Source organism: Alosa sapidissima, chromosome 9 (assembly GCF_018492685.1).
Source record: "Alosa sapidissima isolate fAloSap1 chromosome 9, fAloSap1.pri, whole genome shotgun sequence".
Taxonomy (NCBI): domain Eukaryota; kingdom Metazoa; phylum Chordata; class Actinopteri; order Clupeiformes; family Clupeidae; genus Alosa; species Alosa sapidissima.
In genome coordinates, this window is record NC_055965.1 from 34,980,886 (window position 1) to 34,998,720 (window position 17,835).

Below are 17,835 nucleotides of genomic sequence, written 5' to 3' on the forward strand. Positions count from 1 at the left end.
TTGGCCCCCAGCTCATTTGAGTTTGAGACCCCTGGATTACAGCCGTGCATCCATGTGACATCATGTGACTTCATTTGTGTGTTAAATTCCAGAGGTAATTGCTGTTGCATTGATTACAACTGTGATGGTGTTTGGACCTTTTATTCCTTTCAGTCCAGTGAATATAACATTTTAAGATGACTACTACCTGGATGCCTAAATGAACCTTCATAGACTCTTTACAGTGAATATGAATCCTAGCCAATCTCCCACATAGTATAGCATTGTTCAGTCGAAACTAAAGTCACAGAAAAAACCCTACTCACTTGAAGGCTTTAGCCTAAAATAACTGTCTTCTATCATATTTGTTAACCGTCTTTAAAAAGGTGGGGATATCTGTCTGCGATGTGTGTAGCAAAGGTCTATGTGTAACTAGCTAACTTCTATGTGTAACTAGCAAACTTCTATGTGTAACTTCTCAGAGGCAGATAATGTAAACTCTTTAAAAAGGTGGGAATGTCTGTGAGGTGTTTAGCGTTTAAAGTTCTATGTGTGACTGGCTTTGAAACATACTTTTACAGTCTGAAGGATAGTGGGAGCAGTGCGCTCCACACAGACACAAAATGCTATTATTTTAATAAAGTATTGATTTTAAAAATGTTGGAAATCATACCTTTTTTGCGGGAGGGCTTCATGATACCTTACCTTTCTAGTATTGGTAATGAATTCCGTTTTCCAGGAGGATCTGGCATCTGCTCACAGTGCAAAAACTACGGCCCTGTGTCCAGCAATCACGCGCCAACAGCGTCCTCAACCTCATTTTCAGATGCTTTGTCAAGTTTTTATTGTTGCTAAGTCACAAAATTTTGATTGGTCGTCGAGAGTGACCGTGACAGCGATGAGGCCAGGTCTGTTCTTAAAAGCTGAACAGATTTCAACCTTCAGTGTTTTGAGCTCTGCGGAAAAAAAGAGTCAACCAGCGCTGAGGGCTTTTGGCCACCGAGGGCACTGACCGCTGTAAACGCTGAACTTCATAGGATGTGTATAGAAAATAGCTGGCGTCAGCGTAAAAAACACGATTGGTGGACACAGGCCCTAACTGGTACGATTGGTGGACACAGGCCCTAACTGGTACGATTGGTGGACACAGGCCCTAACTGGTACGATTGGTGGACACAGGCCCTAACTGGTTTGCTGACCAGGGGCAATTCTAGGATCTGACCTTTTGGGGTTGCTCAGCCAGAGACTTTCTAATGAGGAGACACAGCACTCAAATAATGCTCCATAGAAATGTATTGGGGTTAGTTCATATGTATCCAGAGACTTTCTAATGAGGAGACACAGCACTCAAATAATGCTCCATAGAAATGCATGGGGTTAGTTTGTAACGCCTCCATAGAAATGCATGGGGTTAGTTTGTAACGCCAACATGGCAGTTGTCTACACTCATGGCCCTTTCTATTACACTCGTAAATCATCGTACGCCAACCCATACCCGTTTGGGGCAGCCGTGGCCTACTGGTTAGCGCTTCGGACTTGTAACCGGAGGGTTGCCGGTGTTATACGGTAACTGGCTTTCATGTTAACTGGCTGGACTGTTTACTTTGCCTCTGGAGTTAACGTAACCGCCCCCTTCTCTTGCAGGTGTGTTCAGCTGATGATTTAGCCTTCGATACCTGGCCGCAGATTCGTCTGTTTAACTGAAGTTCAAATAGACATGTTTGTGATGCTCCACTTTGTTGTTTAATAAAGCTTTACAACACGATGTGTCTGCGTTGGAAGTGTCAGGTTGTCTGTAGTAGGCTAGGCTACATGCGCTGGACCATGAATATGCCACCAAATAAATAAAACTAAATAAACTCCACGTGGGTCTCGAACCACTACTAAATTAAACTGCTTGCATGATAACCTGACACCAACCTGCTTGCACCACTAACCAGTTGACACTTCCCAGCGAAATTGGTGATATGTACTGGGCCTACTAGTAAATGAGGTCAACTAGTATGTTATTGTGTTTAGCAGGTTAACACAGCGGATTATGGTGACTGGCTACTGTGTCTTTTCTCCCCACGATCCCTCCCTCTGTTTTCTTCTCCGGACCAGGAAGCAGGCTGCTCTTTCTGGCATCCTGGCGCGGTTCCTTCCACCGGCCATCCAGCCGGACAAAGCACACACCACCAGTCACCTCGCGAACTGGGCACGCCGACAGCACCTTCCGGCACCACACGCTTCAGAGCGTATCATTCCGCCGCTTCAGCCACAGCTTCTGCCACGTCAGCGGCTCAGGCCCATTCCCGCCGCATCTCCGCCGTATTTCCGTGTCCAACCCCACTTCTCCAGACGGCCCCCCCCCCCACCCCTTCTTTCCCTCCCCCATCCACCTCCCCTAGCCAGGACTCGGTCCAGGGCTGCCCCTCTTCCAGTCGTTCCGACGACTGCTCCCTCCCTCCCCCCTTTCCCCCCTCCCCTTTCCATTCCGGGAGCCACGTCTGTTCAGCACGCCTCAACTCACGAAGCGTCAGCTCGAAGAGTCACCTCGCTAGCTCCCCATCTCCCTCACGAGTTAGCAAGCACCTGGTCTCAGCCGGCTCCGATAGCTCTCCCCCCTAACCCTCTTTCCTTTCCCGTCCCATTTCCAGCGACCCTGTCACAGGTTGCTCCACTTCCGGTCGCTCCCTCCCTCCCCCCTTTTCCCTCCCTATCTCTTCCCCGGCTCCGCGCTAGACCAGCCCGCCGCAGCGGGTCATCAGCATTCAGCGAGTGCTTTGGAGCACGACGTCCCGTTCCGGCTTCCAAGCTATTCATTAGCCACAGCAAAGGCCCTGCCACCGCCTCCTCACGCCGCAGCATTTGAACCACCACCAGTCACAGCGTCCACCAGGAACCTCATCTTGTCAGGTGCAGACGTAGACCTTTCTACCATTCTTCCCTCCCTTCCTATTCCCTCTCATAACCGGGATCTAGTCTGCGGCGAACTGGTTCTGTCTTTAAAACATTCTGGCCCAGCATCCAAAATTCTGTCGTTCCCCGAGTTCACCGTAGCCTTTACAAATTACACAGAGGTCATCTGTTCCGTGTTCCCCAGCCGACGCAAAGGAACTTAATGATTATCTGGCCATCATCGCTGGCCTAGCCGTGTCCTACGGGGGAGCGCATTTTTACACATATCACCGGCTGTTTTCAGCAAAATGTGCCGCCAGAGTCAGCCACTGGAATCAAAACCCATACTGGGGTGCGCTCGATATGGAGCTCCATAACCGCGTTTTTCTAGGCCTTAAGCCATCTTGTCCCCTCTGTAGTCCCAGTCACGGCGCGCTCGAGTGTCCATTAGTCAGCCCCGACCATCAACTCCCCAGTACCAGCTCCACAGCCCCTAAATCCTCGTCTTATGTTCCCCGCATCCCCGACGCTATGGCAGGTGAAGCCAAGGAAGAGGACGAACGTTTCTGGAAAGGTCGGGAAATCTGCCGAAGATTTAATTTTTAATTTTGCTCAGTGCCGCCAATCCTCCTGCCGTTATCTTCATGTCTGCAGCTACTGCGCAGGCGCCAAGTCTGTCTGTTCCGCACTCAAGAATATAAATAAAAAGTTTAAAAAGTACCTCTCTACTCCAATCATTGTTCCTGCTCTCCACTCAGAACTTCAGTCCAATCCAAAGAGGGAATTTTGTGACTATTTGATTTCAGGGTTGACGCACGGGTTCCATCCAGGTGTTTTAGAGTCTTTCATGTGTAAAAACCTTCAATCCGCCGTTAAAGATCCGGAGGTGGTCACCTCACTCCTAAGCAAAGAGGTCGAATCTGGTTTTATGATCGGTCCGTTCACCAAGCCTCCATTCCCAGTCTACAGGATCAACCCCATAGGCGTAGCTACGCGCAAATACTCAGGAAAAAAAAGAGACTAATCATCGTCCTTTCAGCTCCGCACAATAGCACCACTCCCAGCATTAACAGTTTGATTCCACTAGAAGAGTTTTCGCTGCAATACCACTCCGTCGACGACGCTATCGCTCTGATCAAAAAGGCAGGCAGACGTTGCTGGCTAGCTAAAGCGGACATCACCTCAGCCTTCAAAGTCATGCCCATCAATCTAGAATTCTGGCACCTCTTCGGAGTCAAATGGCATAAAAGATACTATTTCGCAGTTCGCCTCACCTTCGGCTGCCGCAGCAGTCCCAACATTTTTGATATGCTATCAGAAGCCCTGTGCTGGATTCTCTTAAATAATTATAAGCTCCCATTTCTCGTTCATCTTCTGGATGACTTGTAGTTATCCCCCATTCCTACCCACCGGCCCTAGGCATTTCTACGCTAATTGACGTATTCAACAAACTGGGAGTCCCTCTCTCAGAAGAGAAGACGTGCGGTCCCTTATCCAGACTCGAGTTCCTCGGCATCATTTTAGATACCGAAGAATTCTCTTCATCTCTCCCTAAAGAGAAAAAAGACAGAATCTCTTTACTGCTGAACGAGTTTATAACCTCACCATCTCACACCAAACAAGAAGTTCTCTCCCTTCTAGGCCACCTCAATTTCACCATGCGAATCATTCCCCAGGGCCGCCCTTTCATCTCGCATCTCCTAAACTGCGCCTCAGCAACCCCATCTCTCGGAGACGTCGTATCCCTAGACGCTCAGTGTCTGGCTGATCTCAAACTCTGGAGGATGTTCTTAGACGAGTGGAATGGTCTGTGCATGTTCTACGACGACTGCCAATCATCCCCAGAAGACCTCCAGTTATACACTGACGCAGCCCCCTCAATAGGCTTCGGATGCATGCCACTAATAACTCGCGCTCAAAATCTCCTTCTGGATAGCAGCCAGCTACTAGTTTATTATAAGAGCCGCGCACGTCCCCGGTTGCCACAATGAAATTGCTGACTCTCTTTCTCGTCTTAATTTCCAGAGATTCAGAAGCTTGGCTCCAGAGGCGGACCCGTACCCTACTCCACTCCCCAGCTTTTCGGAGACCATCTTCCTATAAACCACCTGCTTGGTCTTGCTTCAACCAGTTCCACGCAAAGCACTCACTACCTTTTCCCAGCTTCGACGCAGTCACCATATCATCATTTATCACCTACGCCCACACTTCACTCAGGATCAGAGTCTCCTCCATTAGAGTCTACCTAGCTGGCATCCATTTCTTCTATAAACTCCTCCACGGTTCCGAATGCCCTTCCTTCTCCGACACTAGGATAGGCTTGTTAATGAAAGGTATCCGCAGGCAACAGCCAGTCCCCCAAGATTCCCGCCTTCCCATTACAACTGTTCAGTTGGCACGGCAGACGGTACAACTGTTTTCCGGTTCCGGTCGGCGTGCTCCGTATGTAACTACCTAAACTTCCAAACTTATCTAATCTTAAATCTCCTTGTTACCATCTACTTTCTATGGATTTACTGGCTACCGATTATATCTCGTGAACAAACTGTTGCATAAACTGTTGTTGCTCGAGGCTTTGGATTATCGGACTCCATAACCTTGATCGCCAAACTTTTCTGTCAAACGTTAACGTGAAACGTTAAGCCAGCATCAAGGGCTGCAAATAATACCGGGCCAAGGAAACGCTATCTGGAAGAAGAAAGCATCACATTCCTTCTAACGTCTCTCAAAACTAGTGACTCAATATAAAAGTGAGATCTTCTCAGATTACTTACCCGCTACCTGTGTTCGAGTTATCAAGGAACTGCACGATATCGCTGTTGCTAGCCAACTAGCAAACAAACGTTTAAAAGACAGTTGACACCGACGAGCCCTCGCCACGACACAATGCCTCCCCTCAGCTGTGCACCAGGCTGCGACTCATGCGTCCTTCTCAACGAAAAGATAGTGGAACTCGAAGCCAGAATAGCGACCCTCCATCAGATTGAGAAGGATGAACAGTTCCTCGACACCATTCTCTCCGTAAGTAACATTACCTCTCTTACACACACTAATGCCAGATGCCCTGATTTCACTCTGTCCTCCAATACTTTAACCATGCCATGCACTAATGCAACTTCTGTCCCTGTTGCCTCTCCCCGGCCTCTGCTGAGAACCAAGCCTGCTCTGCTGGCCAGCTCCACTCCACACCAGCCTGAGCCATGGCAAGCATCACAAGCACAGCAGACGGTCCGGACGGCACTCAGGCCCAGCCCAACCTATACGACTGGAAAATCGCTATGCCATTCTGACCGAGGATGAGGAGCCCCTCCTGCCCCGAGACAACCATCCTGGTCCCTCCTCAAAGTCGCCGCCCCCCCGACCCCCTCCTCCCCGGACCTCATCAACCTCCACCCTGGTCATCGGCAGTTCCATGGTTAGAGACCTCTGCATTCCCCCATCATGTAGCGGTCCCTCCAAGGTCTACTGCTTCCCTGGTGCCAAGGTCCTTGACATCCAGCAGAAACTCCCAAGCATCCTGGCCTGCCACACCAAGGTCAACAACATCATCGTACACGTGGGCACAAACGACATCAGAGATAAGCAGTCAGTAGCACTGCAGGAAAACTACAAAACTCTCATCACCACCCTGATGGGCACAGAAAAACGCTTTGTCATCTCTGGGCCTCTCCCTACCTACAGAAAAGGTGCTGAGAGATGGTCCAGACTGTTCGATCTCCACACCTGGCTCAAACGCTACTGCGCTTCCCTAAGCATCCCCCATGTCAACAACTGGGGCTTGTTCTGGGAGAGGCCCAGTATGCTGAAGCGTGATGGTCTCCACCCAAACCAACATGGAGCCAGGCTACTCTCTGACAACATAGCGTCCACACTGAGGCATTGACATTCTGTAGAAAATATTACAGATTCACACCCCCCAGGTATTGATTCAAATGGCATTATACATGTGGATGGGTCTGAGAATGTTTTCTGCAGGGTAACATACAATACTACTACCATAGATCAAGCTGCTTCATGCAATAGCATGACTTATGCTTATAATGCTATTCCAACGTTGATTTCTACCCAACGTATAGTAAAAAGAAAAGACAAATTTAAAACTAGAAACCTAACAAATATTCTTTCCATACCTCAGCATATTCCTCAAAAGCCAGAGGCATTTTCAGCTAACATGGGTTTACTAAATATAGGTGCACTTACTACCAAAACCTTTGCAATCAATGATTTTATCAGTGAAAAAAAAATTGGATTTTCTGTTTCTTGTTGAAACCTGGCTGACTTCAGACAGCGAAGCTGTTCTTGTTGAAACTTGTCCCCCAAATTATAATTTCTTCCACTCAATTAGACAAGGCAAACGAGGTGGTGGAATTGCCTCTATTCTCTCAAACAAATATAGTTGCACTAGAGTCAACTTTGGCGAATTCGCTTCCTTTGAGTATATTGCCCTCACTCTGAAGGCTGACCCAGCTGTACTTCTATTAACCTTATACCTTCTATTAACCTTATACCGCCCTCCTAAACTATGGACTGGCTTTCTCGACCAGTTCTCTGAACTTATGTCGCTCATCATCACTAGCTATGATCGGATAATTGTAAATGGCGACTTCAATATTCATGTCAATAAGACAACTGATGCTAAAGCCAGTAAGTTCCTTAATGTGTTGGACAGTTTAGAGCTAAAGCAGCATGTTACAGGACCCACCCACAACCTTGGCAACACCCTCGATCTAGTAATTTCTAGAGGGATAGAAGTCACAGACTTATCAGTAAATGATATAAATATGTCTGATCATCATTGTGTATCTTTTAATATAGTACTACATTCTCCAAAAATTCATCCCGAAATTGCAATCAAATCGCGATTCTTGGACATTAGAGCAGAACAGCAGTTCATAGCTCTTATAGACTCCATACATTTAGATATTTTACATCATCCCATTGATCAAATGGTAGAGGCTCTCAATCGTGAATTAGGCGCTCTGCTTGACAGAGTGGCACCCTTAAAGACTAAAAAAAGGCCCTGTAGCAAACTGACACCTTGGATGAACGAAAATATCCATGATCTAAAAAGATCATTTAGAAAAGCTGAGAGAACATGGAGAAAAACTAAGTTACAGGTTCACCGTGCCATTCTAAAAGAAAAAATTGCAAATTATAATAGAGCTATTCGGAATGAGAGGAGGAACCACTTCTCTAAGGTAATTGCTGAAAACAGTGGAAACTCTAGGGTGTTGTTCTCTACCATTGATAGGCTATTGCATCAAACACCTTTTGATACACTCAGTCAGGCATCCTCTCTAAGATGCGAAGAATTTGCAGACTTCTTCAAAAACAAAGTCATTTCTATAAGGGAGGCTATTGGTAACACAAGTAATATGTTTGATAGTACACCCAAAAACAGCCCCCCAAAATTAAGGTCCTTTAGCACTATTACTCAATCTGAGCTTGGTAAAATTATAACTCAAACCGGCTCCTCAACATGTGTTTTAGATCCAATCCCTACTACATTCCTCAAAAAAGTATATGATGGCTTAGCTCCCTTTTTTCTCAAGGTAATAAATACCTCATTAGAAACAGGTATATTTCCAACTGCTTTTAAAACCGCTGTTGTGAAACCTTTACTTAAAAAGTCAAATCTTGACCATACCAATCTGAGCAACTACAGGCCTATATCAAATCTACCGTTCTTGAGCAAAGTACTTGAAAAAGTTGTTTGTAATCAGTTAAATACCTTCCTCAACGAATTAAAGTAACATGGTTATCATCATAGTTGATTAAAGTATGATTAAAGATTTTGAGTTAAATTCTAAAAATACATTTATTTGTATAATTAAACATTATTTACGTTTTAAATAAATTGTCAAAATGTACATATTTCTTCTGTTAGTACAGTGTCAATGTAGCATATTGTGCCACAATACATGTTGAGATTCAATTACAGCTGAAAATAAACAGATTTTGGGCCTCTTCTGCTGAGAGGCAGCGGCGCTACCGTGCCAGACGTGATGCTGATGAGAACAGGAGACAGGAGTACCTGATAAAAGAGAGAATGAAGTGGCAGAAAGACAAAGAAGAAGATACGGGCAAAAAGACTGCAGTCCGAAAGCCCAGATGAGAAGTGGAGAGAGGCTCATGAGAGGAGGAAAGCATACCTGTCAACACTCCCGTTTTCCCCGGGTTTCTCCCGTATTTCAAGGTCATCTCCCAGCACCCTCCCGTTTTGTTATTTCTCCCGGAAAACTCCCGTAATTTGCATGGCCATCAAACTTCATTTTAAAATCATTGATCCATTCAGGTTGCCAGATTGTGTATGAAATACACCCTACACATACACGATCACTTAGTTTCAATTTCAACCGTTTTGTCATAGGCTAAAACCTGGCAACCCAAAATCCAAATAAGGAAGCGGGTGCCGACTGCGCAGCCTGAGTCTCGTCGTAAGAAAGCGGGCTAGTTGAATGGCCTACTCCAGAACTAGCTGTTGTGAAATTGTTGGGAATTTAATTGATTAACACATCACATAAACTGTAATTGAGTGTTGTTGATACACTGAACTTGTGCCCTCGGAACCAAATCTGACAGCAAGCAGCTTTGGAGTTTTGGAAGTAGGCTGCAGGCAGGCAGCTGGTGGATACATAACTGGCATGCGTAAGGTAATGTTAAGGTAAAAGCAACGACCGGAATGCAGTGTTGAAACACGTGTATGAAACGTATTAAATATGCAAACACAGATCCGGTATAAACACTGGTTTATCGACAGCAATGTACCTTCTCAAGAGCCCTGAAGACTAACCTCCCACCAGGTGAATGCATTGTTCATATCTCATATCTCCCCCCCTCCCTCCCCTTCTCTCTCCCTCTCCCCCTCTCCCTCCCTCTCTCTCTCTCTCCCACCAGGTGAATGCATTGTTCATCTCCCTCCCTCTCTCCCCTTCTCTCTCTCTCCCTCCCTCTCTCTCTCTCTCCCACCAGGTGAATGCATTGTTCATATCGATTTTGCAGAGAATTACAGCTGCACAACACGTTAGTGCAACTGGGGTTCGTCACATCAGCAGGCTGTGCTCCACACTGGAGTTTGCTACATCCTTCATCACATCAGCAGGCTGTGCTCCACACTGGAGTTTGCTACATCCTTCATCACATCAGCAGGCTGTGCTCCACACTGGAGTTTGCTACATCCTTCATCCTTCCATGCAAGGAGTAGAAGTAACGTGGATCATTATTCATTGGCAGAGTGTCTCGCAGAGACAATTCAAATTGTGCTTTCATGAGAACTCTGGATTTCCAGGGTAAAGGAACACAGGTTCACGGTATGTGGATATGGTATATGGATCAGATTGAAGGAACACAGGGTTCTTTTTTTTTCTTTTTTTTTTTTAATACTTTTTTGATCCCATGAGGGAAATTTGGTCTCTGCATTTAACCCAATCGGTGAATTAGTGAAACACACTCAGCACACAGTGAACACACAGTGAGGTGAAGCACACACTAATCCCGACGCAGTGAGCTGCCTGCTTCAATGGCGGCGCTCGGGGAGCAGTGAGGGGTTAGGTGCCTTGCTCAAGGGCACTTCAGCCGCGGCCCACTGGTCGGTGCTCGAACCGGCAACCCTCCGGTTACAAGTCCAGAGTGCTAACCAGTGGGCCACGGCTGCCCACCGGTTCACAGATGGATATGGTATACGGATCAGATTAAAGGAACACACAGGCTCACAGATGGATGGTATATGGTAGGGCTGTCAATCTTCTTCCATAACCCAATTCGAATTTCATTCATTATTATTTTTAATAATCAAATTATATTTGAATATTTAATGCTTAAATTTAGCCTATTATTAATATTTATGATGCATCTCTATACAAACGGGCTTATGCATTGCCAATGCCACTATAAACGCGTAGTTGACTTGTTATATTGAACAAAAGCTCAGTCTACCAACGATATCTGTGCAACTTGAATGGTTTCAATTTCCAGACGCGCACATACACTGAATGAACGCCCATACCACTACCACTTTGAATGCCTCTATGTTTGATGACGCCAAATTAGCAAGTATTTCCTGATTGGGGAAAAGTTTGCTTTCTTTTTTTGTCAGGGTGTAGCATTATCAGATGTGCACTCAGGCTGCTCGTTGCTACATACTCTGCAGATTATGACATCATTAATTGTTATTTTTCCGAAAACGTTCTACACATTGCTGAAATGGTCAGGAGTGGGGATCTCCGTGGGTGCATCGATCCTGCCATATTCAGATTGTGCATTAGACATGACAAAAGCATTTAGTTTTCACATTATTCGCTATAGTTGGCCAACACAACACAAAAAACTCCCCAAAACACCACATTCGACATTAGTAATTTCCAACTTCGAATAGTATTGATTTTTTAAATATTCAATTTATATTCAACTTTAGAAATTCGTTCCAACAGCCCTAGTATATGGATCATATTAGAGGAATATGTAGCTTTACAGGTGGATATGGCATATGGGTCAGCTTAAAGAGCCACATAGGTCCAATTCGATACTAGGTCCCCATGAGCACTTGGACCTGCATATGCCACTTGCACCACTGCGGCCCCCCAGGATGTTATGTTTGTTATGTATTGGGATTGCATTACCGCCACCTTAAATTAGCAGTAGTGACCAGTCAGTGTTAACAAAGAATATGAAGCTTTATTAAATCAGAACAGTATTGTTCATATTGTAACACACCAACTTGTACTCAATTACTCAAACTTCTCCAAGTTGAATTTGGTGAACACCAGCTGTTGGGCGTGGGCTGGGAGCAGTGTAGAGCAATGGGGAGACACAACATCACCTGCTGTGCTAAACAGTTGCTCTGATGAGACGCTGGTTGGGGGACAGGTCAGATATTTCACCGCCACGTGAGCCAATGCTGGTTGCGTGACCATCTTCCTTGACCAGTAGGTGACCAGTGGATCGGACGAGAGCGATACGGTGTTGCACTCCGCTAGATAGTTTTCTACGATGCTGCTGGAGGAGAGGTGAGTTTTCGCAGACCTCTCAGACTTCTGTGACATACTTTGCATCGCCCCCCAAAAGAGGCTCTTCCGGACAGTGTCCTCTTCCGCGGCTGCAGTGGACAAATCGCTAGTGGCCGCAGCATCATCAGGTTCTCCCACCAGGTGACCAAGCCTCTCCTCGACCTCAGAAACAACTTCAGCCTTCAGCCTATTAAAGTCTGACTCACTGAGAAGTGAACTTGGCATCATCTTGAATCTGGGATCCAAGAGAGTGGCCTTAAAGTAGGGACCAGTGGGGTCTTGCAAGACTGGCTGGAATTGCTCAACCAGCAGCGCCTCTAAGGATGTTGCCAGTTTGCGAGCCTCGGGCAGGGCCTGAACTCCTGCAGTCGTCTTCAGATTCCCTATAGACGCTTTGAGGGCCTGCACACACGGGATGACGGAAGACAGAGATGTACTATCCTCAAAAGCATTCCGAGTTGCTTCCTCAAAAGGCTGCAGTATCTTCAGCGTGGCCTCAATTAATTCCCACTGGTGGTGTGACAATGATCCTGCCGAGTCCAACTGTGTTCCCATGGCGACAATTGCACTTTTCTGCTCAAGAAGACGCCGGAGCATTTGGAAAGTAGAGTTCCACCTAGTGGACACATCGAGCACCAGGGTATTCAGGGGGAGTCCAAGCTCCACCTGGATTTGGTGCAGTTTCACGGTGGCGTCGTTTGAGCTATGCACAAACGCTGTGATTTTCCTGCCGATTGTGATGGCGTGGCTCACAGCTCGGCACTGTGTCAGGGCGCCGGTAACTACCGAGTGCAGGGCACACGCCACACACCTGATGCGCCCAAAGCCGCCATCAGCGATGGCTTTCACCGCGTTTGAGGCGTCGTCGTCGGTAACAAAAAACTGTACAGAAAACCGATCACTGATCTCGCGTTGCCATGCGGCAATGAGACACTGAAGCTTTTCAAGTACGCTCGCTGCAGTGTGCTCCAGATTAATTACGGACAAGCCCAGTAGAACAGCCACACGTCTGTGGCTCACCGACTCTGATCCAGTGACCTCTCGTCCTGCCCAGTGCCCTGTGAGTGACAGGTAGGCATTCGTGGAGGACTTGCTTGTCCATATGTCTGTGGTACAGTGTACCACATCACCCTCTATGCTTAACAGGGATTTCTTCACCTTTGCTCGAATGTTATTGTACAGGTTTGGCACAACTGTACATGAGAAATGCATGGGGGAGGGTACCCTGTAGCGGGGTGCGGTCACAGCTAGGAGCCTCAGTAAACCCTTGTTTTCAACAACTGAGAAGGGCAAAAGATCCTGGCAAATCATTTCACCCAAAGCTTCTGTAATTTGCTTGGCAGTTGGGTGGTCGTCTGGGTATAACGTGTTTGAATTGTACACAGCCATTATTGGGAGTTGTGCGTTGTGCATCAAATCTTGCCGAGGCTTCTGGGCAGTCAGTTTCAAGGTAGAGGCCAGATGGTGCGGTGCATGACCCTGCGTTGGGGGAGTCTTGGACAGAGCAGGGTGCTTGAAATGTATGTGGTTATGCATTGAGGACGTTGTTAGCCGTTTCTGGTTCTTGCCCCGGCTAAGTATGGTCTTGCATAACTTGCAGATGACCTTAGTCGGGTCCGTTGAGCTGGTCGTAAAGTGCTCCCAGATAGCACTGGTCACTGCTCGCCTCTTTCTTGCAGGGGGTGACGAGTCCATTGCTGGGTCCTAAAAAAATAGTGAATTTTTAAAATCAATATTACATATGCAAAGATTACATAGAAAGAGACCTGATGCAACTCATAAGAGATACTAATGTTATACTTATGGATCAAACTGATAAGACTGTATTATGCATTTTGAGTAAAGAAATATATGTCTATGGCATACATGGGCAACATACGGCCCGCGGGCCACATCCGGCCTGTGGGCTTTCCCTGACCGGTCCGTGAAAGAACAATAGTCAAGAGCCTAGCATAGAGATAATGCATGCAAATCAATATCGTTGTTTTTATTTTGAAAGCGACTGCTATTTGTACGCCCATACATTTGTGAGTGGATGCATACGACGTAAACACCCTCACTGATGTGCTGGTGAATATAATTGATGCTTCTGCGTCGACACAATGCAGTTGCCTTTACGTCGGCGTAAACCTTTCAAAGTTTTGTGTCTCTTATGTCTGCGTCGCTCACCACCGCAAAGTTTGTTAGAACGAACTCCTGCTGCTGCTCGTTGGCGATACGAAGTGTTCATTTCAAAACGTTACTGGCAGATAGACAGTTTACAATCGGATAACCCCGTAATTGTAACCAAAATATGTCTGAGTTTATTTGCAAAGCTTATGTTTGCGAACTAGTATGATGCTACTACCCACAGGTTGCTTGAAGCAGCCGGCTGAACACAGAGCGAGTTGACCAATCACAGTTATGTGCATAAAGTTAAAGCAAAAACATAGCCTACATTTGAAAATAGTTTTCTTTGTGCATGTTGATTAACTAATGACAACCTACTATTGTCTGCTCCACATTTTCATAGTCTAATTCTGCATAGAGTTAATTTAATGATGGTAATGATTTAATGATGAAATATTGCTGAGTGTTGATGAAATGGTGGCACAGGCCTATCGGTTGTACTGACTCCTTCACATTTTCATGACCTAGCCTAATTATATAGATATTGTAGTACTTTTTTATATCAGTCTTTGAAAACTGAAAAAAAAAATGTCATGTCAAAAAATCATTTTCGAGAATGAGGATTAAATACTGGACATAGATTAACTATTGTCTCCCTCACATTTTCATCTGTTCTTACGACTAGTAAACAAAACCATATGATTTACTTAATGTTATACAAGAACAGAATAGAATTGAACAGAATTGAGTTCAGACTTGAGTTCGGTATTTTGGGACCGGCCCTCCTCAACAGTCCCAGTTTGTCATGTGGCCCCTTGGGGAAATTAGTTGCCCACCCCTGGTCTATGGCATATTATTAGCATATTAGGCTCAGCGAAGGTTATTCAAAACCTGCATTGTGTTGAACTCAGCCCTTCGGCAGGATTCAATGATGTACAGTCCTTGAAATGGTTCTTTTAGGGACACAAGGTTTCCTTTTTAACATTCCATTTCTTAATGCAGAGAAAGTAGATTGGGAACCAAATTTTGTTTTTATTGTTGAAAGGGTCTATAGTCCTTGAAATGGTTCTTTTAGGGACTTCTTGACATTGTTAAAGAGCTTTGAGACGATTTTGTAATTGTTCTTGGGATCATGTAGCCTGGCCATGTCCATCTAGATCTACTTTCAGGGAGATACTAGTCTGGCTTGTGTTTCCCAAAACCATAGTTGCTAACCTGTTAGCAACTTAGTTGGTTGGCAATGGGAAATTGCATCGCAACCAACAAAGCTGCTAACTTAGTTAGCAACTATGTTTTTTGGAAACACGGCCGAAGATCACTAATGTTTCCATTGTTCGGCATATTACTTGACCAATCAGCGAGGAGAGGGGATGATGCTATATAGTTGTCATCAAATGTGACTGTGGTAAGCAGTAGTAGCAACGCCTGCAAACATCAAAAATGGCAGTCGGAAGAATGTGTACATTTATTTACAGCAAAGACAGACTCGAATAGATTGTTTCCTGACTGCCAATACTGTTTTTGTCAGTTTGTAAAGTTTAGACAGAGTAGAAAGAAATGTCAGGAGTTCCTGATCAATGTGATTGGTTAGGCTGGACCAATGATTTAAAAATGAACAGCATGTCTACACCCGCCACCATACCAGCTTTCGCAATCGTGAGTGCCCAGACTCTATTTACTAAGTGACTGAGTTTGGTAACCAGGCTAGGGATCTGTTTTTTTGCTAATGCCAATGACCTTACACAAATTCTAACTCTTGTGCCAGAGACTATCTAATGACCCAAAATCCTCCATAAAAATGTATGGTGTTCGTGTGCATCGTATGGCAGTTGTCTGCACATACAGTGGGTCCCGGTTAAAAATTGACACTTCATTCACGATCAAGGTGATTCACGCAGCTGGGTGAAATGTAAGTACAACTGCAGCCGCTTGGGGGCAGCATAGTCCGCTGTGGTGTTCCACGGTTGAACCGGACGGAGCGTTTGACAGCAAGGGCTGTGATTGGCCGAGTTTTCAGTGTGTTTCTCTGTGTTTTTAGCAGCCCCTGCAACATGCTAGTCCACTGTAGCCTATAAGCTTTGTACATAATGTTAAACATAGTTTTGGATTCAGTGGCAAGATTTCTTGATTGTACAGTGCCTGTCTCTCAGTAATGTTTTAAAATGAGAGCTTCGTCAGCTGGCAGTAGGCTACTTTGTTGGCAGTCATGAGAAGTTCGCTTGCTAACAGAACATAAATATGCTGCCCAGAAACCTCGTGAATAGTACTGATTTTTTTTACTACACTAACGAGGTTGAAATATAGACTTTGCCTACAGCATCTCCTTAACAGTAATGTTAACAAAATGACAGCATTCATATGACAAAGGAAAACGAATTCGGTCACTCAAGACTGTGCCACAGCAACCAGTGTAGGCTACAGTCCTACCCAATAGGCCTACTCGAAGCAGATAGCGTTGTCTGACGGTCGAGTGGGTTAAGGCAGGTATTTCCAGAACAGGTCTGCAACTTTCAGGCAGTTCTGAGTTCGAATCTAGGCAGGAGTAGAGCCATATAAAGGCCTAGGCCTATTGTTATCATTTTTTGCAAGGTGTTGCTCCTGGCAAGACTTGTTTATAAGATGTTTGGTGATTAATTGATAGCCGTTTTTGGGACACGTTAAACGTTCTTTATGATGAGTGCATACGGGGAGTAAAACGACTCTTACGCGTTCTTACAACTGTATGCTACAATGATTGCAATACAAAAATATGCGCGTGTTAGTTTAGTTAGTTTTGTGATGTTTTGCACTTTTGCCTCATGTGTTTTCAGGTTTGAGGGCTTTTTTGGCAAGATTGACCTTGGTTAGACTCTGCATGTTATTTCTCCGTATGGAAAATAAAGTCAATTTTCGACACACGTCTGTTATTAGTTCAATAACAAGTGTTGCTTGTTAAAACATGTGACTAGTGAAACTCAAATGATTTTAGAAATATTTAGCCAAAGCCAAAAAGTGTTAGAGAGAAGGAGAGACGCCGGTGCAGCTCAGATGTCTTCTTAATTTTCTTTATTCTTCAGTAAAAGGTGCAGAACATTATTAAACTTTGACTAACGTTTCGATGTTCGTTAGTCAAAAACATCGACACATCGAAACGTTAGTCAAAGTTGAATAATGTTCTGCACCTTTTACTAAAGAATAAAGAAAATGAATAAGACATCTGAGCTGCACCGGCGTCTCTCCTTCTCTCTAAAATATCTGTCCTGACTTTGTCTACCAAAAAGTGTTACTTTGTGCCCCGCGCTCCCCCACTGCTTGTGAAAGAAGGGGGTGCTGAACGTGAAAAAGCTTAATGTCCCAAAACGGCAACAAGTCATAATGGTAGGCTACAGGAAGTGGGGGGAGGGTATGGGATGACCAGAGCCGCCTTCGCTGTGCTATTCAGAAAGCATCTTCTATTGTCTTTCCAGGCGCACACAGCTCGTTACCATATAGCCTATCGAGTACCTTAACAGATAGGCTCTGCTCTTGGGTTTGGCCTCACAGCGAACTCAACCCTCGTGTTGCTTGCAGTTTGTTAAATAAAGCGATGCAGATTACATTATTTATTTCTGATTAATTGCGTCTTTTGATGTCTTTTGCAAAATCTGCTTGTTAGGCTGGGCTACTGTCAATTTCCTGTACAGGTAAATGTTCAACAATTGCTGGTGTAGGCCTACAGGCTATAATCAATTAGGGACTGTTCGTTATTTATTTAAGGGGCTACCGGAGGAGTTTTGGGAGCGTTAGTCAAAAAAGACGTGACCCTCCCTCGCCAGCAAGAAATTTTTCTATGACCCTCCAAAGTGATTGAGAAAAAACGCATGACCCTCCCCAGTCCCAACAA

General features: G+C 45.3%; 2 protein-coding genes and 1 long non-coding RNA gene across 16 annotated transcripts in view; 1 reads left to right on the forward strand and 2 right to left on the reverse strand.

Moving 5' to 3' along the window:
• Nucleotides 1–17,835, reverse strand: part of LOC121718788 (NACHT, LRR and PYD domains-containing protein 3-like) — a 1,510,793-nt gene that overhangs the window by 716,274 nt on the left and 776,684 nt on the right. The window lies entirely within an intron of this gene.
• The window catches only part of LOC121719082, a 530,903-nt gene that overhangs the window by 326,521 nt on the left and 186,547 nt on the right, over nt 1–17,835 (forward strand). The gene's annotated exons all lie outside the window — the stretch shown is intronic.
• The window catches only part of LOC121718815 (zinc finger BED domain-containing protein 4-like), a 55,423-nt gene continuing 49,100 nt past the window's right edge, over nt 11,513–17,835 (reverse strand). For all 5 annotated transcript variants that reach the window (XM_042104087.1, XM_042104088.1, XM_042104090.1 and 2 more), the window contains one exon: nt 11,513–13,568. In XM_042104087.1, the coding sequence (XP_041960021.1) occupies nt 11,586–13,568 (1,983 nt within the window). In that variant the 3' untranslated portion in view covers nt 11,513–11,585. The remainder of the gene's footprint in view (nt 13,569–17,835) is intronic.